Source organism: Arctopsyche grandis, chromosome 5 (genome assembly GCF_051622035.1).
Source record: "Arctopsyche grandis isolate Sample6627 chromosome 5, ASM5162203v2, whole genome shotgun sequence".
NCBI lineage: Eukaryota > Metazoa > Arthropoda > Insecta > Trichoptera > Hydropsychidae > Arctopsyche > Arctopsyche grandis.
In genome coordinates, this window is record NC_135359.1 from 2,271,632 (window position 1) to 2,298,430 (window position 26,799).

General features: G+C 34.3%; 2 protein-coding genes across 6 annotated transcripts in view; one reads left to right on the forward strand and one right to left on the reverse strand.

Moving 5' to 3' along the window:
- The window catches only part of Liprin-beta (liprin-beta 1), a 131,656-nt gene that overhangs the window by 87,875 nt on the left and 16,982 nt on the right, over window positions 1-26,799 (forward strand). The window lies entirely within an intron of this gene.
- LOC143911635 (venom carboxylesterase-6-like) lies at window positions 153-2,605 on the reverse strand. Its single transcript, XM_077430608.1, has 4 exons — window positions 897-2,605; window positions 732-778; window positions 337-603; window positions 153-160 (listed from the first exon to the last, which is right to left on the reverse strand). Exons 1-4 carry the CDS (start codon window positions 2,603-2,605, stop codon window positions 153-155), a joined length of 2,031 nt encoding a protein of 676 aa, XP_077286734.1.

A 26,799-nucleotide genomic window follows, 5' to 3' on the forward strand; every position in this document is an offset into this window, starting at 1 on the left:
GTTTGAACCATTGTGGCGTCCTAAAGTTGAAAATATACAGAGATGAGAAAAAAAAAGTATACATACACAGACAAAAATGCATTTATAAATAATAAAAAACAATAGCATTATAATAATAGCAGATAAAGTAAAAATATCAAATAATAAAATACCTATGCACCTATAGGCAGTACCAATATATTATAAGAACCAACCGCAAATATAAAACATCCCTGCGAGGCCCAAATGGAAGAGAGAAGATCAAAATTCTAGAAGATCACATTCAATTATGAAAATAATGATGAGCGCAGGCTACCAGACAATAGGTTAAAATAATATCCGATAACCTACGCTCACTGAGGTGCAAAATATCAGATTCAGGCTCAGCCGCAACATTCATTGGGAAGTCGGATAGTTCTTGGGAAACGAGCCATTCTATAAAGAACTGTGCTGGCAGAGGCACAACCATCAAATGATGTTGTCTACTACGCACATAATTATTAGGGACATTACCACGTAGAATGAATGAGAAGTTTCTCTGAAGTTCAAGGGAATTATATCCAAGGATGCTCAAAAGGAAAGGAGTAGGGTGGAGATATACAGATATAATACCCACACTCTTTTCTATAAAGGAAACGAAGAAATGTGATTAAAAATTTCCTAGAATACATAGATCTGCTGTGTAGATATTTAAAAAAATGTCAAAACGGTATCTTTAGAAGAGATCAATATCTTTGTATGTACATAAGTGCGTATATTTGAAAACAGTCCAGTTGGAACTCCGAGATTGGAAGATGATCTGCACAAGAACAGGAGAATAAGATCAAATCAAATCAAATAAAAAAAATGCAAAACATTTTATTATAATTTATTAGGTAAGCCATAGTGATTTTAACATATGAGTACATTTGAATTACAATTCATGCTCTTTATGCACATTGAACAAATTTTCATTCTCTATAATAGATAAAGAATCCCAAAAGTCAGTATCACCCATACTCTTCGCATTCTCCATCACCACATCGTCCGGCCCGTTTATCTTCAAATAGTTGATCATATCATCTTCGATATTCACCGGATCCCATTCTACAGATCCAACATTGGGCACTCCGTCTATCACGAACGAGGCGATCATTTTAGTCATGAATTTCACCATATCAATGTCTCTATCGTCAGCCATGGGATCCATATAGGTAGTATCGAACACATATCCAGTGTCATCGCCGTGACTAACCCCATAATTCTCATCGGATTTGCTTAGAGTTTTGCCCAAACTAGTCCGACCTGAATATCCAAACAAATACGAATACGTGGGATGACTCCTAGAATTGCTCTTCGTATGCAAACGAACCGTCTTCTCCATGCAGACGACGAAATGGCGATGACTCAACGAGTCTATAAACCCCGAAATGGTATCCAGCGACAGATCTTTTCCTTCGAGATAATGTTGTTTTATTTTTTGCGCTACGTCTTCGTGCAAGCTTTTGTCCAAAGTGTCGTTGAAGTCGTATATGTGCGGCACCCACTCTTTCCATTTCATATTCAAAATATTTAAATAATTCGGATCTTGGAGATACACTCCACCTGGGTATAGTCCTTCTTCTGTTACTATCGAGCTGATCCAAGGCACGTCGTTTATTTGCCCTTCTGAGACCAATTCGTATGGATGTTGCTTTAAGAAGGCATTGGAATAGCTTTCTGGCTCTACCACTGGAGTGAATGGAGCGAATGGTGTATGATCGAACACCATGAATTCTTTTTGTGTAGTTCTTACTATAGCAGCTGCAGGCCTGAGCTTCAAACACGTGATCAAACTGCTGGAATCGTCAATGGGACATCCTAAAAAGTCTCCTAGCTGGAATGCTTTCTCTCTAGGTCTCTGCTGTTGAGTCCAAGGACAGAAGGAAGTGCCACTTTGCGATATTGCCCTGTGGAATAGTCCTTTAGATTGTGTGGATAGCATGTGATAGTGCACGCTGGCACCTCCAGCAGACATGCCCATGATTGTATTATTTTCTGGGTTTCCTCCAAAGTGTTTTATGTTGGTTTTGATCCATTTTAATGCCAAGTTTTGATCTTTGAGCCCGTTGTTCCCTGGAACTACTTCGTCTTGGGTGCTCAGAAAACCGAGAGGACCCAATCTGTAGTGGATGCTTACGTACACCACGTCATGGTCCATCATGAAGCGAGGTCCGTATTGGGATCCAGCTCCGAATAGGAAAGATCCTCCGTGTATATATGTCAGTACTGGAAGTAGATTTTCTGGTTTCAAGTTGGGTGTGTAGACGTTGACGTAGAGACAATCTTCATCTCCAACTACACTATTGTCTTCATCGTCTGGTATGTGGAACCATTGCAAGCATATGTTGGGGTATAATTTGGCTTGCCAAACTCCTCTCCAAGCCTTCGCTGGGAATGGTTCTTCAAATCTGTATTTTCCCACCGGTGGATGAGCATATGGTATACCTTCAAACGATGCATACTCTCTATCTTCTAAAGATTTCCTCCACGTACCGGTTAATAACCCTTGGGGGATTTTTAGAGTTGGCACATCTTGGCAATCGATCGTTCGTAATTTAGCGATAGTAATAATCGCCAAAAGTATAAATTTTCCATCTATATACATGTAGATAATTCAACGTACGTGTGGCGTAAACAATTGAATCGGTAATTGAAAAAATGAAAACAAAATTTATATATTTTTAAATTTAAATTCAAATTAAAGGCCAAATATGTATGTATGTAGATATGTGTGCGTATACTTTGTATTTTTATTAACGATGTTTGAAAGCGAATGTAGGTCGCTGTTGTTTTGCAGGATTGTGGAATGTGCAATAAAATCCGCGAACGTATCCCCCACCTGGTGCGGTTTTTCCGACCACAGTTTTCCGGCCAGATGAGTTTTTCCGACGCGGATGGCACCTCTGTAGTACCCGCGGTAATACCGGGCAACATATTGCTTGCAAATGTCGCAAGGGGATAGTCACGAATTAACCCTTTTCACGCATTTTTTTGCACATTTAAACTGTTTTGATAGAGGATTTGTTCTTGTTCTTTTTTTTGCAAAGATTTTGGATTAATATATTATTCCACTTATTAAAGTGTACTTTTGAAGTGAAACTTTTTGTTAAAACGTGTCTGTTTTAAAAATTCTCAAATTACAATTCTACACTTCGGATGAAGCAACTAGAAATTAAAAAACAAAGGTTTGACAGAATTTTATTTTCTATTACAATGAAATGCTACTAATTTCAATACCAAAACAAATATACTTACATTCATAGAGGTATATACAAATACACATTATTTTTGTTTTATATCTAGAAAACCTTTGAAACGTTGCCTGTAAATCAAATAAAGCTTTATTAAAACCTTGGACATGTAGCACGTTCTTGCTGGATTTTTATTTTTTTTTGTTTACATACTTATAAACTAGGAAAGCCTAGCAGGTAAACCCCAATGTGCCTTATAGAGACACCTATGGAGCATTTTTTTAATCATTTTATAATTCGAAATGCTGAAAAACTCGAAAGTTGCAAGAAACAGGTGGAGGTTGCCAATTTGTTGGAACCGTTTCAAAGAAAATCAGATAAATTTGCAAACTGTGATAGGAAACGATCGACCTAAAAACGACTCGCTTTTATAGGTTGCTTCAAAGTGATGATTGTACTAATAGAGATAAAATACGATCAATGCGAATTCATACAAACATCATCCACAGTGACATATATGGAGAAGTTTTTGCAGCATTTTTATTATTCAAATTGGCGAACCTCAAGACGCTGAATAACTTGTGGTTTGCAAGAGAGATGGAAAAGGAGATGCCAACTTACAGGAAATTTTTCAATGAAAGTCAGTAAAATTGGCAAACTAATAGGAAACGATCGACCTGGAGTCACAAATCCATGGTCTAGGCAGCAGCAACGGAGGGATCGATCCCGTGACCACTCGGTTTGAAAGCATTACATGCTAACCACTACTACAAAACATAAACTTTGTTATTTTTTTTATACAATATTTACAAAACCTTAAATTTTTGACAAATACAATAAAATTTCAAACTACATAGGTATTTAAATTGGATGAAAACATCATTTTCCTGTTGCTTAATATATAAACGAAATTTCGCTGTTTTATTGATATTTTTTCGTACTATACTCCATATAATACAAATTTACATTTTGAAATGTGTTTTTGATATTTCTTATGTACTATAATATAATACAAATGTATGTATATTTATGCTACATTCAACTTTATTTGATTTAAACGATTGATTCTTCACCATATTGTCTGTCAAAAACATCGCTTCGGAACTCCATATAATATTTCCACTATGGAATTTCTTATAAATTTTATTGTTTTGTGATGTAATTTACTATATATCGCATATCAGATGGATAGATGCGTTATAAATTGACGTAATGTAATAACCGGGAAACTATATTGAATTAGAACAAATGGGGGCTCTCGTGGAAGAGTGGGGTCTCGAGTGTGCACATCACTAAAGACACTAAAGTGGTGCTAATTGGTCTACGTCAAATTTGAGCGAATACCAGAGCAGTATGGTATGTTGTCGGATTTATCATTCTTATTGCATGGGTATACATATATGCATTTTTTAGCTTGGTGCATCAGGAAGTCTGCGGCACGTCCTGCATGTACAAATGTACACTTCCTCGACTAAAAAAGGAGATGTTTCTAAATATAAGTTTGTTTTTGATTTAGTACGGTGTTCGATCCTTTCCGCGCTAACGTGTTTATCTTTAATTTTTTTTCTAAATAATATATCGTCGTACCTAAATCATATTCAAGTTGACATGTGTAATACGAACGTGGGTTATTTTTCCTGCTTCCAGATTTTTTACCACATTTTTCGGTCGGGTGGTATAATTTTTTTTTAATAAATAAAAATGTTGAAATATAATAAACTTTTCATATTCATACGTTTTGCTTGAAGATTTATGGTATGTATAAAACAAATATATGTTTTAATAATTGAATTAAAAAAGTAGATTACTTTAAAAGAAATGCTTCATGATGGAAATGTGTGTACATTTTGTAATAAGTCAAGTAAACAAACCTCGTAAAAATAAATTTAATGATCCAAAGTTTCTGCGACGGCCTCATATTAAAATCAGTTACCTAATGATTAGAGACACGTATTTTGGGCATTTTGCTATTAATGGTTAATTGATGCTAAAATTCGGAATAGATGGTAAAATATGTGAATAGATACTAAAATAACAAACAAAAGTAAAATTTGCATAAAATTTATAAAATTAATAGACAATTTAGGAGGGTCTTCCTATCCCTTTGCCCATTTATTATGTGAAGAAATTGTGGGGATAAAACAGAGCTTGCAGTTTACCATAGACGGTGTTTTTCTTGTCTAAACCAAGCAAATGCTTTTGTATACTACTGTAAACAAAAGCATTTGCCAGTTGGAGCTGTGTATCAGAAAGGCTGTTTAAAAAAGCGTCTTAAAACTAGACTCGCACTCAAGATTAAAAATGAGACAAATCTATTCCTCCAAACATTGAGTAAACTATTCAATCCATCTGTGGCAGGTACAAAATCTAATATTAATGTTAAAGAAACAGTTTTGTTTTTTAGAAACCTGCCATTGTTTAATGTATTAACGGAGGCTCAATGTTTGGAAGGATATCAGCACTTTTTTAGACAATTAATAGAGAGTATAAAAAGTAAATCCACGCCGGATATATTGCTATTATTGATGGCAACAAAAATTAAATATGAAGAGTTTGGTTGTGCAGCTCTAAAATCTATTTTGGTATCCCGTCAATAGTGTGGATGCTGAAAGGTATTTTAGTAAATACAATATAATTGTTACCGATCGTCGCACGAATCTCGAAAAATAATCTGTAGAAATATGCTCCATGTTGAGTTTTAATAAATTTTAATTGGTATTACATTTTTATATTCATATTTTTTTTCTTTGTATTTTTATATTCATGTCTTTTTCATTGTAATTTTAATCCTAAAACATTTTTGAATTTTTCTATTATTTTTTAATTGTTGTGTCTTTAAATTGTATTTATGTATATAAATCGGGTCTACGTGACGAGACAGAATGTTAAATTACAGAAAACGCAAATATCGGAAGGTAAATATCGAAAATCGAAAGATCTTAAGTCGAATGATCAAAAAAAAATGGTGCAAGGTAAACGGTACATATTCACGTACATACTCACTTAATTTGCGCGAGCAGGATACAACAGGAACAAGAGGAACAGGCTTTTCCTCCCGTATTAATGTGCGCGCGCAGAATACGGGAGGAAAAGCCTGTTCCTCTTGTTCCTGTTGTACCCTGCTCGCGCAAATTATGTGAGTATGTACCGTTTACTTTTTTTTTGATCTTTCGACTTAAGATCTTTCGATTTTCGATCTTTGCCTTCCGATATTTGCGTTTTCTGTAATTTAACATTCTGTCTCGTCACGGAGACCGATATAAATCTTATTAAAATTCATCGAAATTTTTTATTATTTAAAATTAAACTTCATAAAAATAGATGCTAAAATTGAATATTTTTAATGTCCTAAAATGCTAAAATGCAAATTGAAAATGCTAAAATTGATAATAATAGATACGTGTCTCTACTAATGATTGAAATAGTGGACTCAATCAACCATATGATAGTTAACTGCATTTGTCTCGATTTTTTTAATCAAAACTAACATACATAAAAAGATTCTTTCGAAATTATATATTAGATTACGTATATGTATACTATTCCAAAATCGGTAAGATCATTTTGGCAGAACTTTTTTTTAAAATCAATACCAAATTTATTGAATTTTCACATTCTAAATACGTACATTTGAATTTTTCAGGATTTTTTTGCCCAAACAAAGAATTTACACATTGTGACTGCACCCTAGACGTTTTTAAATTATTTCTACATACACAGATGGATAGTTCCTGCTTAGGTACCTAATACAATGTTCAGCGAAAGTACAGATAGACACATAGGAAGCGAGAACAACGAACAAAAGAGAGCCGAGACCAGGATTACTTTTCAATCCATACAAAGCACATATCGAATCTGTATTTACGTACTTATATTGTATATTAGACACAATATCATATATTCAGCCTGTAAGTTTCAGCTCCTGATATTAAATATCATCATCAGCGTAGAGCTTAATTGACTGCTTCGTGGCGAAACTCGATTATGATGAACACGTCCCGTCCCTTGCGGTTTACACGTATTAGGGGAAGATTTTAACTAAGTTTCCGTGTTCGTAATTTGCAATTTTAGATGGTTCCCATGCGTGCGAGATTCGCTTCCTATAAATTCACCATCGCGTGTGTATCTTTCGTAAAAGATAAATGTGTGTTTTGGCGAATTGACATGTGCGGGTCTTCGCCCTTACACCATTGTCCTCCACAGTTACCAATTTACCGCAAGATCCGACACAATTAACTCGAATGGTTAACTTTTCGCCGAGTCGGTCTGTCGTAGGAAGCGACGACACAATTAATTTGTTGGTCGGCCAACTTTCAGTCGCAAAAGTTGGCCGTGTAATCGATTTGAGATAGTAGGGGAATTTTCCGCAAGATTTTTCCTCTGCATTCTCCTTGTCCTTAATGAGTGTCGTAATCATTGGATTCATTCCTGAAATGCGCTTGCTTTTATAGCATACTTTCACGTAAGAGAATCCTTGTTAAGATTGCTGTTTAGATTGTGATTCAACTGTTGCATTACAATATACATATTATGTATATTTTGATTTTTAAACGCTTTTTATTATTACTATAAATTATATTCGCAATACATATTATATCTATTTTAATAGCTACTGATCTACTGATCATTTTCTATTTTACAATTTTAATTTAATTTTGTTCGTAATCATAGTATTATATTATTCTAATGTCAATGTATAACATAATAGGAAAAACAGCTCAAAAACCTATTTACAATTCTTATAAATAAATGCTCATAATACATCTAATACATAACATTAATTATAAAGTCAATGATCTAAAGCAGATTGTGTTTAGGTAATCTGTGTATTATGTACATATAGTATATGTATATATATAAAATGCCTCGGAATATTTCTTGAATATAAATGCAAAGTTTGAAAGTTTAGGTTAAGGTGTAGGTTGGATATTTTTCGCTGTATGTTAAGTTCCTTTTTGCTAATTAAAAAAGTTTAAGTATACACTCATATGTACATACATAGTTGATGTTTTGAATATGAAAACAGCGAAAGTTTGCCTTGAGTTAAAACTTTAACATTAATACATTCAATATTACATATAATGTTTTCAAATCTTTTACATAATATATTTGAGTTAAAATCTAATAACGCAACACTAATTTGATTATATTTCAAAAACGACAGTTTTTGAATTCAGAGGAAAATAGGATTTTCTTTCCTTATGAAGACTTTTGCTAATGAAAGCCATTCTACATAATTTGTTCAGTTATTCTAAAGCTGTGTTGAGGAAATTGTGAACATAAAGGGAATATAAAGTGAACATAAAAACGAGAGGTTCTCAAATGGTTTTGCGTGTAATAATGGACCTACATATTTTCAATGATTAAAAAATCATTCTTCTATTTATCATCCATAATTTGCGCACATATGCAGCGATACACTCTCTAATTATTGATTTTCAAATTTTGACACGTAAATTTTACTCCAATCCAAATATAATAAGATTTAAATTGGAGTCAACAGTTTCCGGCAAAACGTGTTTTAAAAAACCGAGTGTATGGAAGGTGATTTACAATAGAAATGTTGACTTTTATATTGTAAACTAGTGTTGTACCCGATGAAATATCATCGCATGGATGTTGGCATATTAAGTAATTAAATACAAATAAATAATAGTAATGTGTCCTGTGTTCGATCCTCACGCGGTCTTTTTAAAGGTATTTTTCAAATACCTTTTAAATATATTTAATTTAATATTTATATTTAATTGTTTAATACGAAAAAAATGGTAAAAACTACCTACCTACTTGAAAAGTTAATTAATTAATTAATTAAATAAATTTTCAATAGATGGCGGTAAACGCTCAGAGACTTGGTAACAAACATTGGTAAAAAACAGTATATATATATAAGTTTTTTTCTTTTGTTATTATATTCGTAAAGGTTTACGCAGTGGTATAGTTGTGACGTACATATTTATGTCGAATCGAAACGACTATTAGGGCGATGAATGTGCTTGGCTCCTACATTTCTTCAAATATGGGATACACCGTTATCATTCACTATCAAGCAAGGATAAATACAAGGATACAATTTTACCGAAAACACTACAAGGGGTCATTTTGAGGCGGGGCTGGGCGTTCCATGAACATGTGCAAGGCACGGTCCATTTTTTTTGCATGTTTAAAAGTATTTAAAAAAAAAACCATGTGCTACGTGCATCGCTGCGTTCGCCTTTATAGTACAGCGAGCGTTATCTCAAACAAACAGACAGACACATCGATATAATATTATGGGTAATTGGATTATTAGTCACATTGCAATCGCCCAAAAGACAATTTTTGCCATGAAAATCGCGAGTACGGAATATTTGGCACTCGAGTTCTCGTTAGTATGATGGACTTTTCGGCTACCAGATGTTCCGTTATATTTAGTGACTTTAGTGAGCGAGCGCTTTGTGACCAATAATCACCGAACCTATGTATATAAGAAAAAGAAAAAAAATACAGCTCAATTTCAAATGTACATCGAAAAGTCAGAGGCCAAATACTATGTAATTGTTGAACTTTCCAAAACAACCGATAGGCGATACTCAGTTTCGCTTCACTTACTCTCCTTGCTATTGTATTTAAAACTTCAAATAGATCTTTTAACGAAGCTCGAATCCTCTGATGAGTATTTCAAATACCCACCATTACCTTATACTTAATCACGACGAGTTTTCTCAACAAATTGTACAACTAGTTGGAGGGCGAAATTGACTGTGTACTCTGTTTGGTAGGCGAAACTTTCAACTGTGTACATGATATTTACATATGTGGAATCATTGTGGTTTATTTGAACAGTACAAATACTTCAAATCAAATAAAGCAACTCCTCAACCTCTCCGAAACATCCTAGAAACCTTGACCTCACCATCCGAACCCCTGCTTTGAACCATTTGAAGAAGTCGATCAATATTATTTCTTGGCATACGTGCCAGACGTACTTGCGTATACCCGACCTTGCACCACCAGCAATCACAATACCCACTTGTACTGGATCCCAACGTTCAAACACGCCCAGAGATAGAATCTGTGGACAATGTACCTACATATATATCGTCATCGGATCTGTTTTCATTGTCGATGTTGGCCATGTGTCGCTATTATTTTCCGGTTCATTTGCCTGGGCGCCAATTCGTCGTGTGCAGCGCCAGTTTCCTATTGACCGGCGAGTGGGTGGCACTCCCTCCCCCAGACCCAGACCTGTCCCCACCTCCTGTGACTCTGCTTTCCCGCCTTTTCCCTCCGACTCGTCCTAATTGAGTTTCGGTCGGGCTCTTGTGATCGTGTGATCCATCCACTCGAGTGCTCCTCACCCGCCCAAAAATCGTACTCGATCGCGGAAATGTGAACACCCACTCCACCCCCTCTCCCATTCAATACGCTCTGTGATAAAATGATGAAATTCATGGTGAAAACGTGTGCTTTGCATATTCTGTGAGATAACAGAATGGATATAAGGTGTGTGAAAATTCATAGGCGTGCGTGTTATCTGTCGACGACGATGATAGCTAATATGGCCCTAAATAAATATTACAAATTAAATGTATTTCGTATTGCTATAGATGATTTAACTTTTGTGTGTGTTTAAGCACTGATTAAGTCATCGGTAGCTCGTTGAAAAAATAAGGTTAATTGCTCTAAGGTACGATCTGAACTATAGTGTGTAATCAATCATGTTCACAATGGAAGAATTGTCTCACATGTTTCCAAATCGATGAACTGAAACGATTTGAACTAGTTTATAATGTCGTAAAGATTGTTTATTCCTGTTTTTAAATTGATATTGCTCTTTAATCAAAATGGATGTTGGTCTTACTCCACTTTTATTTAATTGAAGATAATTTATTACAGTTGATTCTGTCTATTTAATTTAAATTGATTTGTCCAGACCGCTTCGGAGCTGTTTCGAATTATTGCTTTGTACATATAAAGAACCCCAATCCACGTGCTTAATTTTTCAACACACACATCTTCACGAATCTTCTATATAGTATAGGTATATAAAATTTAATAATATACAATACTACATATTGCTACTATAACTGTTTTTTTTATTACAAAGTCTTCTACGTATATTGTACAAAAAAGTTGGCGTTGTCATATCGCGGGGATTGGTTCCATTAAGCAAAGCCAATATTAGTCGTTATCAAGCCGCCAATTATGACTTATATCTATGTCATGAATATGTACCTGCTCATTGTATAATAACGTCACAATCAGTTATCATAAACATGTGCATTCGGCTAGGAGTAGGGATTGTATTGAAGATTGAATGTCATTACACACATAGCGGTGTTAATGTAGTCACTTGCTATATAAAATTGATTCAAATCAAAAGTGCGATATGATGTGAGAGGATGTTAAAAATTGACGTTTGTGCCAAATGTGCTTTTGAAGAATAAAGTGCGTTTTTATTGAGGACTTCCCGTCCGTCAACAATTGAGTGAATTTCTTATCATGGAGTGCATCAGCAAACGCTCCAGCGGCAGTGAAGATGATGCTGATGGAAAATTTCGCATTTCTTTCCGTGGAAGAAGATCCTCTGTGCCTCCTCCTTTACCTCCAAAGCCTTCGGCACCACCTTCAAACTACCCTCCTCAAGTTCCTTACTATCATCCCCCAACAATAGAACATCTCAATTATCAAAATCAGATGCATGTACTCCCTTATCACTTCTACCCAGAAGATGAATTCTATCCGACAAGTCCTGTGGTTTACAACGTCATAGACGACTTCCGACCGCCTTTACCAGTTGAGGCTTTGGCTCGTTTGAAACCACCTCCGTCTCCAATTCCTCAGCCTAGAAGACGAGCTTCCCTACCTAGAATCCAACACGAGAACCTTCCGATTTTCTTCCGTCTCCAGACTTCCACGGCCGAGTTTCAAAGTTACAGAGAAGCGCCCAATTCCAGACGAAGCTCGGTCAGTAAGATTGAATAGATTAGAAGCATTGCTTGTCTTTTGAGCTAACACGCATCTTGTGTTTGGTTTTTTTTCTTTTGCCTTCATGTGCTTGTCCGTCAATTCGACTAATTTTACCCTCGGCTTGAATGATTAATGGCCGCTAGATTGATTAATTTCGTTTATCGCTCATTACTCTCTGCTACAGTGTGAGATGAGGAAACGATTACGATGGAATTAAATAATGTATCCTTGGCTTTGTTCCAAACTGTGAGAGTTTTCTTTTGACTATTGTCAAATTCGTTTAATCTCTTCAAGAAGTTTATAGGTGCGCTTATTTTTAAATTGTGTAAATCAGGAGCACTTACAGCTGCTTCCTATTCGAATTTAGAAATGGAAAATAGTTAAAAGCAACGATTGGAAATATGCAGCACTCTCTAAGGAAAGTTTCAGACTTCAAAAAATCAGTTTATTTTAAATGGGTAAAGGAATTTACGTTTGATACATATTTTATAGATCTTAAAAGTTCCTATAAAACATAAATCTACATATTTCACAAACTTTATGATTATTTCAGATGAAGTATGCAGCAATGAACCCTCTTTTAGGAAGGGGAGTTTTATTTATTTATCGAATACATACATCGATTGAATGATCTTTCCTTTTGTATGTATGTATGTATGCTATGAATCAAATTCATCTCGGCCTTTTGTACTATTTTCTTATCTTTTTAGATACCATGCCTTTTATGGATGTACATATGTATTCAACACTTCATTGGTTTCAACGCGTTCCTCTTTTTCCTATTATGATTTTGAAACCTTTTAAGCATTTTACTTTATACATATGTATATATGTAGGTATCAGAGGCGTGCCGTGATTTTTAAAACGGAAAAAATATATATAAAAAATATAGACAAAAATATACAATATAAAAAAATATTTTTAATTTTTGAATTAATCTGTCTTGAAGTGATGAGTATAACTTTTCATATTTATGCGAACAAAATATCCTAAGTAGTATACCTTTTTTTAATAAAATCTCGTTTGTTCAACATACTCTTGAAGATTTAATTGTAAGTTTTGAACTACTCGAAGATTCATTAGCCAAGAAACTTTTCAGGAATTCTTGATATATTCAGCTTAAAAAGCATTCCAACTCCAAGTGGTGTATATATCCGTTTTAAAAACAAAAAAGAACATGGTTTTTGATTTACATACTTTACCATACAAACATGTCCGGTATTAATGAAGAAGAAATAAAGAGACTATGAAAAATATGAAATTAGGATGGAGTGCATTTCGACGAATGAATGCCGTTTTTAAATAAAATAAATCACTTTGCCTGAAGAAATAGATCTTCGATAAATGTATTTTGCCAGTGATGACGCATGGCTTTGAAACTTGGACATGGAAAGCCAAGCTGCTACATAAATGCACTAAAAGAAGTATAGAACGTGGTATGTTTGGCATAAAGAAGAAAACAGAATACGCGGGTAAGAAGTATGAGAAGTGGATAGAGTGAAGAGATTGAATTGGGAATGGGCTGGCCACGTGTGGCTAGAAGAATGGACGAAAGGTGGAAAAAAGAAGTGCTAGAATGGTACCCGAGAGAATGCAAATGGGTAAAAGGAAGACCGCAAGGAAGATGAGAAAATGTGTGGGGTGAGATGGATCAGAGTTGCGCAAAACAGAGACGAGTGGAAGTGTGTTGGAGAGGCCTTCATCCAGCAGTGGATGGTGCATAGCTGCAGATGATGATGATGATTGCTATATAAATTCTGTTGTTCGTTTACAAAATTTTATCATGGTATATAAAATTTTACGATCATAATTTGAGCCTTGAATTGGTTCGTTCTTAATTGAACCGAATTGTTTTTAGCGTTGCGAACTGTTGTATAATCGAGTCACACTGCTAATTCGATATAACGAAAGAGAACAATATTGCCGTTGCGAAACGTCGCGCTCGTTATAACGTTTTATTATTATTTTTTTGACGATTGCATTTATTATTCCGAGCTGTGTACCCGAGACCGGATTAACGAATTAAGTTTACGCCTATTTTCCCGCGTAAAACGAACCGCTTCCGGACAACGCCTAATACCATTAACGGAACCCACTGTTTATTTTACTTTTTCAAATTTAAATACTTCATTTTATGTTGCGCTAATGTTTAGTGTGGTATTATATTATTCATCATTCGTAGGTACAACTATATGGGGCACTTGGACCTTGTGATTCGCATTAATTCTGCGTGGCTCATTCCTTTTACGTCTCTCTCTTTCTCGTCAAAGTCGGCTTTTTCCCTACAGATTATTTTAATTAAGAAAAAAATTTCATATAGCGAAATTCAAAACATGTACTCGTTTTTTTTCATAATATAATTTGTGCCATCGAATGAATCCGGTCGAAATTGAGCTCTACGGTTATTTCTCCAATTGGGCCTACGTATGTATAAGAGTTTTCCAATTAAGTCCCAATAATTTTAAGCGGTTCAACGATCGTTTATATAAAGTATTAGCAATGCATTTGTTTGCCCGAAAGGGCCTATTCGAATTGAACCTATTGAAAAAGGATTTTATTGTCAATTGAGGAAAATCGTTTTATATAATCCATTATTTATGTCGCGGATGGAAAAAGTTGTATTGAACTTTTGAGACTTCGGGTACGAAGTTCAACCTTTTTCTCGAGACCCCACTTTATATCTACGTATTTATTTATTAGATTCACATTATTCTTATTCTAATTTAAATTTTATATTGGTTTTCCTCGTTAAAAATCAGTTTAATTCGAGCGCTCTCTCCAGTTAAAGCGTTCTTCGCATCACTAAGAGTTAAACATTGCGTGAAATTAACCCTTTCAGTTTGTTTAAGTTCGCCACGTAGTTTTATCGAATTTATGCAAGTGCGAGTTTATACAGTATCGATCGTTTAAGTGGCATTAATTTAAATGATTTTTAGCACAAACCTAAAATACTTGAACTAATCTTTTCGAATGCTCAAACTACATGGTTAATTTTACCTCATTGTTTTGTAAACTTTACAAAAAGCATCTCTTTGCTACTTGCATCCAACAAAGCCAGTTATATTATACTATGGGCTGATTTTCCATTAAAACTTATAGAACCTGACGTACATAAATCCGAGAGTGAATCCCTAACAGCAGTGCTCATCTCGCTCTCTATAATACGAACGTCACGTTTATAAAAGTTTCCAACTGTGTGCAAATATGTAACTCCAGACATTTCGCACACAACTAAACTCATCTCGTTCAGCTACTCCATGGTTATTTACATAATTTTCCGTACACGCATTCAAAATTCTCCATGATATACGATATTTTCGCCCGTTTATCGCACGCTTGGAGGCTTTTACGACCGCGTGTTTCGCTTTTAACCCTTTCGCTCTACGGGACACACAATCGTAGATGCGAAATACGTATGAAAACGATAGACTCTTTCGGGTATTGTTTTGAATTTGCATTGAGGTCGGCTTTCGTATAACAATTACGGGGAATATAATATATATATATGTACCTACACATATCGGTAAATTGTATCCGAATTGGGTCAAACCGGTTGTGGTTTTGCTGCGTATGTACATACATATGTAGCAGTGGATAGGATGAGATGGGAAACCGTGATCATTTTTTATTTTTTAAATTAAAATAACAAACCCTTCAAGTAATACCTACGCAAGTTAATTAAATTTTTTTGCCAGTACTCGGATCATGTTGTAAAAAATACTAATCATTTTTGAGCAGTTTGTCGTTGGTTCGTCTTTCATATATCATACAGGTCTTGGATATTTATTTATTTTTTACAATTTCGCCATAGTGAATCATTACAGATTAACTCCAGGTCATAACTATGACTAATTTATTACAAGACATTGAAAATTCATAATTAACGAGGCATCTAAATACATAAGTATTATATAAATACACATGTAAATCGAAACAATACCTGACATATATGGTAAGATATTACAAACATCGTATAAATAACATTTTTCATGTAACAATACGAATTTTACATTCGATAAACAACCACAGAGACATCTATGGTGAGAAATCTGGCGAAACCTGAGATATAACAATAACTCAAGGTTTGCAACAGAAAATTGGGAAGGAAAAGCCATTTTTACACGAACCGTTTCAATGAAAATCAGAAAAATCGGCAAATTCTGATAAAAAACGATTGACCTCGACAAACCAAGGTCTGGCCAACAACGAGACTCTTAGTGGGAATCGAACCCGTGACATCAAGCACGAAAGAATTCAATACTCACCACTAGACTACGCTGCTGGTAGATATGTCGTTTTCATTCAGAGTTTGCCAATTTATCTGATTTCATTGGAAACGGTTCCAACAAATTGGCAATCCTGCCTATTTCTGGCAAAATTTGAGCTTACAGCATCTCATAATTTATTGATATTTAAAAATGCTGCAAAAATTTGTCCATAGATGTCTATATGACGATTGTAATGTTTGATGATCAATGTTTGTGGCCTTGAATAATATTTATGTATATGACAATAAGTGTCGTGTTAATGAAATGGGTTAATTAAGACCTGTATAAATAAATAAATATAGTGATCGTGTTTTAAAGACTATCCAGTATACAAAATGTAAATAGATCGTCAAAACTCGCATCTATGATAAAGGAACTCTCTGGTTTAGTATAATATGTAGTAAGTTTATCTTAGTACATAGTATTAGTATATTCTCCACAGTGTTGTCTTTCTTTTGTTGATTTTGATTTCGTATAAAATTGTTTCAAAAATTTTCTCCTTTCTTCGTTACTACTAGTTGATGTTGATTGTGATCACTAGTCAATTTCGTATGGAATCGTTTTCAAAATTAGTCCTCCTCAGTCCTTTCTTCATTATTAGTTGAAGGCCTTTTTATTTAATTACCACACCTTTAAATTCCATACATGCTCTCTTCTTAATTGAAATCAACAAAATATTATTATTTTCATAATTGAATGCGATGTATGAGTGAAATCTTGATCTTCTCTCTTCCATTTGGCCCTCGCAGAGATGTTTTGTATTTGCGGCTGGTTCTTATATATTATATTTGGTGCTGGTTATAGGTGCAAGATATTCCCTACTTTGCATTTTATTATTTGATATATTTACTTTATCTGTTATTGTTTTTTTTTATGATTATATATAAATGTAGTTTTCGTCTGTGTATATACATATGTATGTCTATATTTTTATTTTTCTCATCTGTCTGTATTTTTTCGACAATTGTGGCGCATTAGGGACTCTTCTAATGCCACATTGGTCCAAACTTAAACTTAAATAAATATGCATGATAGAAATCGATTGAATAATACATGGAAACTAAATTTTATTATACATAAATAGAACCATATAATGTTTTACTGCCAACGATTTAACTTTGGATATTTAATTAACTATCCCAATCCCCTATGAAACAAACTGTTATTGGTAAATAAAGTACAGTAAACCCCAATTTAGACGACTAATCAACGAGGAAGGGTGAGTGTTAAACTGTAACAGGACAAATTTATAAAATAGGGTGTGCCATATTTTGCACTTTTTTTGTGCAAATTTTTGTTAACACATTTTAGAAAAAAAACACATAAATGATTAAAATCGGCGACCTTTTATGTAGGTTTAGAGATACGTCGTATCATACATACTTATTTCATGTCTCCAAAAGATAAATATAATACTTTGAGACTTTCACCGATAGTCTTGCACTTATTGAAAAATAATATTGATACTACTGATATTTAATGTATTTCCTAGTAATATTATCTAAAGCACTTTATATCATATTGCATCCTTAGAGCTCTGATACGTATTTGTTGAAGGTAGCATTTTAGAGATTGAACTATGTAAATTGACTGTAAGTTCCTTTAGCGTATACTTTCTACTAGTATTTGCTCGTTGACTTTTCAATGAGAGCTTTTTTAATTGAATATTTAAACTTGCTTTTGTGCATTATTTCATTTATTTTTATTTTATTTCCATCGAACATGTACACTCGCCTTTACAGATCGCTCCAAAGTGAAAAGTGTACTAATACAGATACAATACAACCATTTATTCAATGCGAATTCATAAAAACATCATCCACAGTGACATATATGGAGAAGTTATTACATCATTTTTATTATACAAATTGGCGAACCTTAAAACGATGAATAACTTGAGATTTGGAAGGAGATGCCAATTAATAGGAACCGTTTCAATGAAAAACAGAAAAATTAGCATACTTTGATAGGAAACGATCGACCTGGAGTCACAAACCAGGGTCTGGCCAGCGTCTACTCGTGGGAATCGAACCGTGACCGCTCTGCTCGAAAGCATAATATGCTAAACACTCAGAGAAATGTTATAATAATAGAAGTGGCTTTAGGCGTCATATTGTTGTCAAGTGAGGAATATCCACAGACCTTTTCAAATAATTTTGGCGTCAGTCGTATTTGATGTTTGGTGCTTGACTTACATATATGTCTGATAAAAACTTCTCTGTTTGTTTATATTACTCGCAAGAAGGGCAAGTGCATCGTCAAAAATTGCACAATGCATTCAAAAACACACAATAAACTACATGGGATACATTTATATAAGTAAATTGATCTTTAAGTAACATATTATTCAATTAATATCGTAGTTTGACAGTTTTTAAAAGTGTCATGGCGATCGCCCGCATTCTACATAAAATGTCAGGGGTGGCACCAGAGAAATGTAAAAATTATTTTTAAATAAATGTAAAAACATTTCTGTTAGTGGCGCCGAATACTCAATTAAATTAATAACTAATTATTTAAGATTAATTAATATAAACATCGTTAATTTTATATGATACATATTGTTGCGTAGGGGTGGGTGGAGGATCCAAATAAAAGGCCAAAGTCGCTTCACAGCATTTATTGGGTGATTAAAGAGATCCACGCACTGCCAATGCTCCGTCCAGAATGCCTTGATATGGCCTAAGTACCTGCTTATAAAGGGCAGGTCGCTCACTGCATCTTCCTCGACGCGTTTGTTTACCTATTGTTATAGTCACGTACTAGATATACAGTCAGTCCCACGGTCTCGCGCTGTTAGTTCTGAGAACTCTAGCGACTCATTCGGGGGTCTCCATTCTTAGCCGACAGCACTTAAGCCTGGAGATAATCCTCGAACACGATATATATCGGCGGATCCTTTTAGCATATGCTACAATATTTTGGTTGAAACTATACATTACACGTTAATTTAAGAGTTCCCAAGGACAGAAAAATACAAAAAGGTGGATAAAAATAATCCGCCAACTGAGAAAAGACACGGATTGGCCACCAACGCCCAACACCACTCAAATTGTAAATAAATCTATATCAAAATAAAACTTTAATTTCTGTAGTGAATATGTGATGACCCTGATTATAATTTGCTGGCTATAATTTGAATATGTGATGACCCTGATTATAATTTGATTATCATTTGCTGGCTGTACCTCCTGCCCGCACAGTCCTTTTTCGAATGGCTCCTATTCCAAGAGCTATTCGACTTCTTAATGAAATCGTTGCTGCCGAGACTGAATGTGATATTTTCCACCTTAGTGAGCGTAAATTGTCGGAAATTACTCTAACCCATTTATCTGGTAGTCTGCGCTCATCATTGTTTTCATGATTGATTGTGATTTATGAGTGAAATTTTGATTAACTCTCTTCCATTTGGGCCTTACAGGGATGTTTTGTATTTGTAGTTGTTTCTTACATATTTATTGAAACTGCCTGTAGGTGCAAGGCATTACTTATGCTATATATATATATATATATATATATATATATATATATATATATATATATATATATATATATATATATATATATATATTTTTTTTTTTTTTTTTATTTGATATTTTTACTTTATCTGTTATTATTAAATGCTGTTTTTTATGTTTATGTATGGATGTATTTATGTTTATGTTCAAGTGTATTTTTTTTATGTATAATTGATGGGTGTATTATTTTCGTTGTGTATTGATTGTGTTTAATTGTTATTTTGTTTTTTTTTTGTGTTATGTTTTTGACCATTGTGGCGCTTTAGGAATTCCTGTTATGCCACAATGGTCTGTTTAGAATAAAATAAATAAATAAATAATTCGGTGCGTTGTAGCGGGTTCGGTGATTACTGGTCACAAATTACTCGTCACAAAGTCCCTAAAATCTCTATAACGGAACATCTGGCAGCCGAAAAGTCCATCATACTAACGATAACTATCATAGTAACGAGAACTTGAGTGCCAAATATTGTGTATTCGCGATTTTCATGGCAAAAATTGTCTTTGTGACCACCCCAATGTGACGAATAGTCCAATTACCGTTGTAGCGTATGTAGTTATGGAGACGTATTATTGACACAATTTATTTATTCGTAAAGGCACTTCTATTATTATAACATTTCTCTGTCCACGCTGCTGGTTTGAACACGATAACAGGAGCATTTCTGTATTAATAACTCAATTTATCTTAACTGTGGAATTATCACCTTTGAGCTCGACAGGACACGATATATCCCGTATGAAACGTATAAAGTTAGGTCGAACCGTTATTTTGGGTCAAAGACCTCCCCCTCAGTCGTTAACATCAATTAACCCGAACGTAACAGTCCACGTTAAACTCGTATGTTGTATATTAATTTTTCATACACATATGTTATTTTTCGCTATTTTCGAGCTGTTGCACACGCTCGACTTTAATTATCCGCCTTTTCATTGTTCTCGTTGTGCATACTTGAATGGAATTGCAGGTCTCGAGTACACCTCGCGATATACCTACCTACATATTCCAGATCTCCAGCTTTTTGTCCTGTCTCCCTTTTTCTCGCTCACCCTTTCAAAGTGGACTGGGAGATTCGTTTAATTTTTTTTTGCAGAACTCTCCCTCGTCGGTGTTTGTTGCTTTCAACCCCTGTATTGATGGACTCGCTAATGTTGAATTTCCGTTACACGGTCGACTCATTTCCCGCGATTTTCCCTTCCGTAATTTCGCGAGAGCTCAACGGTATCGCGAAATAAAAGATTCGTATATATATATGTATATGTATTATATTCTGAACGTGTGTGTTAGGTTGAGTCGACGATTTGGCGCAATGCAGTTGTAATTATTGTGCTTACCTTGATGGGTGTTGTTGACGTGTCCTTTGCTCCACTGTTTCAGGCAATTGTTGTTTAGTTGTTGTTCAAGCCAAGTGAAAAGTCTGGATCCTCTGTCGAGTCCCAAATGCTTTAAATTCTTGATTTTTACAAGATTTTTATGTTTACGAAAGGAAAATATGTATAAGTACGTCGAGAAAATTTGGGATAATGGCGCTTGAAACTTTTCTTCGACTTTTTAATTTGCAAAAGTATTTTCGTTTTTTTTTTTACCATCGCAGTGGTCTGTCTATTCACTATTATATGTATTATTAAAGTTTTGAGTATGTCCGGCTTATTACTTAATATATCATCAGTTTACGATGAAAATCCATTAACTGATATTTATACATAACTAGCTGAACCCGGCATGCGTTGCAATGCCACAATAACCCATGCAATTCCCGTTCCCGTTCCCGTTTAAAGTGATGGTTGGAGCTCAACTCGTGTCTCTTCAAAGCCGTGTCGTCATAAACCAATTGGTAACGTATTTACCAACGAACATATTTCCTTGACTACACAATGGCGCTTCAAACTTTCGCGTTGGTAAAATTGTAATTACGAATATTATTATTAAAAAAATTTTTCACAGTAAGCTTCCCGGACATGCATACAACAAACCCTGAAAGTTTTATCGTAATCGATTGAGTGGTTTAGGAGCACATATTTTATACATATTTTCTGTTGAAAAACCGCCACGCTGAAAATTTCGCCAACATTTCCAACTAGAATTATTTAGAAATCCAGTAGAAAGCAGGTATAAAAATTGTAGCTAATCCAAATAAACCCTAGATAACTACCGCCGAAGATTTCGAGTTTTGTAAAGGTGTGTGTTTAGACTCTCTAACATATCTTGCAACAATATAAAATAAACAAAATAAGTCTATTAACCGCTTAGACGCCCATCCTACGCGCTGAGCGTATAATAGATACGGCTGTTTGCGCCTTAAGGCGCTTTGGGCAGCTAAGCTGTTAATGAATGTATTTTTCCAAAAATAGTTCCATCTTCTTCATTGTTGTTAAAATTTCTCACAATCTTAATGCCAAGCCACAATCTAAAATACTCAGCATTTAGAGATCAGGAAATTCTGCTATGGTTATAAATTCAGAAATTCCGGTGTAAACCCGTCTTTATAAACATTGACACGGATTACACGACTCATGTTCAATCTTTTTTTTAATGCTACCTGGAAAGGCTTAGCGGGTAGTATTCTTGTTTACTTTGTACATGCTCATAATATAAAGCCTATCGGCGTTTTTCAGGCTCATAGAATTGTTGACAAAACGACGATCGGCGTTGGTCACCATTCAAAGGGTTAATGTCTCCCCATTCACACTAGCTTACGAACGAGAAATCGTCTCAATAACTTGCAAGACTAGTTGTAATGGTGCTTACGGACTAAACCAACGACGATTTTGGGCCAACTTTTTAACCAGCAGTAGCGTACAAAATATCGAAATAAAAATTAAATTTTAAAATTGAAATTAAATATCAAAATCAAGCTAAAGAGCGAGATTGAGCTAAAATTAGATCATCGTTGATGTTTTGAATTACAACAATATTTTGAATTACGACGATACCGCATTTAAAACCAGAGAAATATTATAATTTCTCTGCGTACGAGCGAAAAAAAATATTGTTTAAGTCGTCACGAGATGTTACTGTATTTCCACTTGGATGATCGATAAAAAAAAAAACAATTCATAAAAAAACGCGGTGTCGGATGTCGGTGATTTGTCAAAGGGTTTTTTTTCTTTCGTCGAAATAAAATTAATAATCACACATTATCCGATAAATTTTACCTCTGAAATGATTTAATTACTTGATTTATTTCGACGAGAGAAACAATTGAAGAATAAAAAAATCCGTTTGATGTGACCGACAACACCCCGGGTTAGCAAAAATCGTTGGATCACTCATACTAATACATGATATATTCTCAGTAACTGCGCATTACGGGGAAGTAAAAATAATAATTCTTTGATATTTTTTCGATCTTAGTGCGTATCTTCGTAAGTCAAAACATCTTCGACAAACAAAAGTCGAGGATTACCTGTATGTGATTGTTGATGATCTAATTTTAGGTCAATCTCGAAAATTTATTTAACTTCTTTAACTTCTGTTTTAACTTTCAATATTTAATTTTAATTTTAATATAATGATTATAATTTTATTTTGATACTTGAATTTAATTTTAATATAATAATAATAGTTTTAATTTTGATATTTAATTGCAATTTTTAAATTTAATTTTTATTTCGATATTTTGTACGCTACTGGTTTTTAAAGTTGGCCTGTGGGCCGTTCGTTGGCTTGGTGCGTACGCACCATAAGACGAATCATAGCCAGCAGTTTGGCTTAATGGTAGCGTATATATTTGCACCACTGAGGTCGAAGGTTCGAGTCCTCGTCAAACTGCTGGTTAGGTTTGGGGGTTTTGTGACTCCAAATCGATCGTTTCTCTATCAGAGTTTGCCAATTTTATCTGATCATTGTTGAAACGGTTCCTGAAAATTGGTATTAGATCATTTCCTGTTGTCACAAAATCTGTGTGTATAATTTGTAAAAATTATGCACAGTAATCTGAAATCTATAGATATATCTATAGACATCTCTATAATTTCGTGTTTATTTAACTAAATTTAACGCTAAAAATAATCCATAGATGTCTCTATGATTATTACTTCTGTACTGATTAATTGTTATATGCTATGTATTCTGATTGTATATGTATTATTGTATTTCTGACCGTTATCGTACACTCGTCGCATTGGAGCGATCTGTAATGACGAGTGTATATTGATTGTAACAATAAAATAAAATAAAATATCTTCTCTGGGCTTTCATATTTATTTTCACATTTAATTTGACGTGTCGTTTAAACTTTTTACTTAAGAAATTCCCAGATCTGAAATCAATTATTTTGATTCGATTTGAATTGGCATATTTATTACCGAAACCACACAATCATCGTCTTGACCTTGCTTCAACGTATCTCAAGTCTTGTTTATCGCAGACTGAAAATATGTATGTTTACGACCTTTCAACACCACCGTCCATTCTTGAGTTTACTTTTAACTGGAACTCTTAACGGCTCAATTTCCAGACGAAACACAAACACGCCAATCGACCGATCTAAACCGACGTTTCGACGACGGATCCGTATTTTTGTCGATGTCTGAATTTTCACTGCACACTTACGTACATATGTATTTCCGTCTCTAGAACTGCATTCTCAAGTATACGTGTGAATGCCTCGAAATAAGAGTGTATCGGCAGGCCGGTGAACTTTCAGCTGGACTTAACGGCCGCCGTTAACGGTTTTAACGACGTCGTCTAATCGCTGTCGGATCGCAAACTTTCCCGAAAGCTCACCCCCCGTAAAATTATCGTTCTTCGACGAATCTTCCGTACCATTCCCAACGGAGAGAATTTCGAAACTTAAAGTACATACGTAAAACTTACCGATGTATTTATGCGGTTCGCTCTACCGACGCACAGAGTGATATTTAGCCTGAAAACCTGGCCAAAATATTTTTTTACCAGAAAATAGCTTTCTGTACTATTACATATAGGGGAGAGTGGTGTACCTGTGGAAAATTTTCGCTTTTTCACTCATAGCTCAGCAACTTTATTGTTTTATGCAAACTTTTTAATGTCATTAGATAGGTTGAATATTCAAGATTAAAATCAAAAAAGAAAAATTAATGATAGCATAACAGTTTTTTATTTTTTGCAAAAATAATAGAGACAAAAAATTGTCCATAGGTTCAACACTATGTTGAACCTATGGAGAGTGTATGTTGTACCTTTGGACAGATATGATAATTATTTATATAAAGTAAACTATTTCATCCAATGTTGAAATTCTCAAGGTCTACATTAAATTCCAACTGTGATTTGAGTCTCCCAGACTCAAATCACAGTTGTAGTAGACTCGAGGAGGAGGCAATTTCCCAGAAATTTCCTCTTGACAAATATTATAAATTTTGTCATCGACCACAAGAAATCTGTTTGTCGATATTTTCTTGTAATATTTTATTTCAATATCATTTTCGATTTAATTATTGGTTGTTAATTTCACAAGAACCTCTAACCTTAACCTCTGGACGCGTCCAGAGGTACAACCAAATAAATGTCCAAAAGTACAACAAAACGAAATATTCAACTAATATTAAATTCCACTTCTTTGTGGTTACGTTTTAACACATAAATCGTCGTTACCAAATAGTTAAATAACCACTATACAACACTAAATGCATATCTTGTATGAAAAGTTATTTTAATAAATATGAAAAAACAAACAGTTCATTGGTAAATATTTACTTTTGGGTCCCAAATAACGAAACTCTCGAAAAAACTGGAATCTGGCAGCGCGCGGCACCAAAAGGTGAATTGAATGTTGCCAATATTCGATGTTCATAATTCCCTAGAACATTGTGTAGGAAAAATATTTTCCCCGACCGAAATTAAGTCATTGTTCACAGGTACATGCGTCCATAGGTACATCTCCCCTACATGCTTGTTATTGAAAATTGTAAACACTCTAAAAATTGTTGATAATTTTTCGAAATTCCTCAAGTTTCGCAGGAGGGCACTTTGTAACAATTATTAGTTTTTTTCTTCTAAATCTTTGAATTTTTGAATTAAAAACCTTTCGGTGCTTTCTCTTATTATAGAGTGTAGATGCTTCCGGTTCATAGACATGACAGAATCCTCAGATACTGGAATATAAATAAAAAAAAGAAAATAAGTAGAAAATTGGAGTTTTAAAATACGCTTAATTACACTGTTCGACAAATGATGACTTTTTTTTTGGTTCAGAGACGAGATATGACTTTTATTATAGATGTATGTCCAGTAAACACGAATCTGGTAATAAAAAATGTTTTGATTGGCTCGAGATTCGGAGATATACATATGTATGAATGTGTTTTTTAAATCGCGCGATTTTCTATATCTTGGTGTTGTTCGGTCGATGTCTCAAAATCTGTCAATTTCCTGTTCAAAATGAATATTCGAATCTATAGTCGGGTATTTTATCTTTCATTTGTAGTACTTTTCAGCTTTCAAATCTCTCTAAGTAGTCGTCCAGTTTAAATCAAAAGTCAAAAGTATGTATTTTCACTTGGGATTTTTTCCCACTGTTAATATTATTTTATATTGAGTATTTTCTATTGAAACATGTTTATTGGGATAGTGTTCTGGCCTCACTATTTTTTGTTTTCGTATAAAAGGGTTAATTGGAAGTGTGCTGAATTTTAAATCGGTAAAATTGCGAGCTAAAAGCTCGCACTAGTATTTACTCGTATTTACACGAATCTGAATTGAATTAATAGGGATAATATATTAAATTTTCACAAATCCCAAGTGTATTGATTATTTTATTTAATGTGTAAATTAGTGCAAACTTTGTTTTACTAGAATACAAGTACAGATCCTAAAGTTTCATATCACATAGATTTGATTCGGCCAACTTTAAGGGCAAAATACCAGTATGTGCGACGACGCCCACG

Bases quoted from the DNA above. Each gene is read 5' to 3' on its own strand.
- LOC143911635 (XM_077430608.1), bottom strand. From the start codon at position 2,605: ATGTATATAGATGGAAAATTTATACTTTTGGCGATTATTACTATCGCT. The intron at 779-896 runs GTAATTCAAATG...GTTCTTGTGCAG, and splicing joins GTGCATAAAGAGCATGAATT to ATCATCTTCCAATCTCGGAG. The intron at 604-731 runs GCACTTATGTAC...TTTCCTTTATAG, and splicing joins TGGACTGTTTTCAAATATAC to AAAAGAGTGTGGGTATTATA.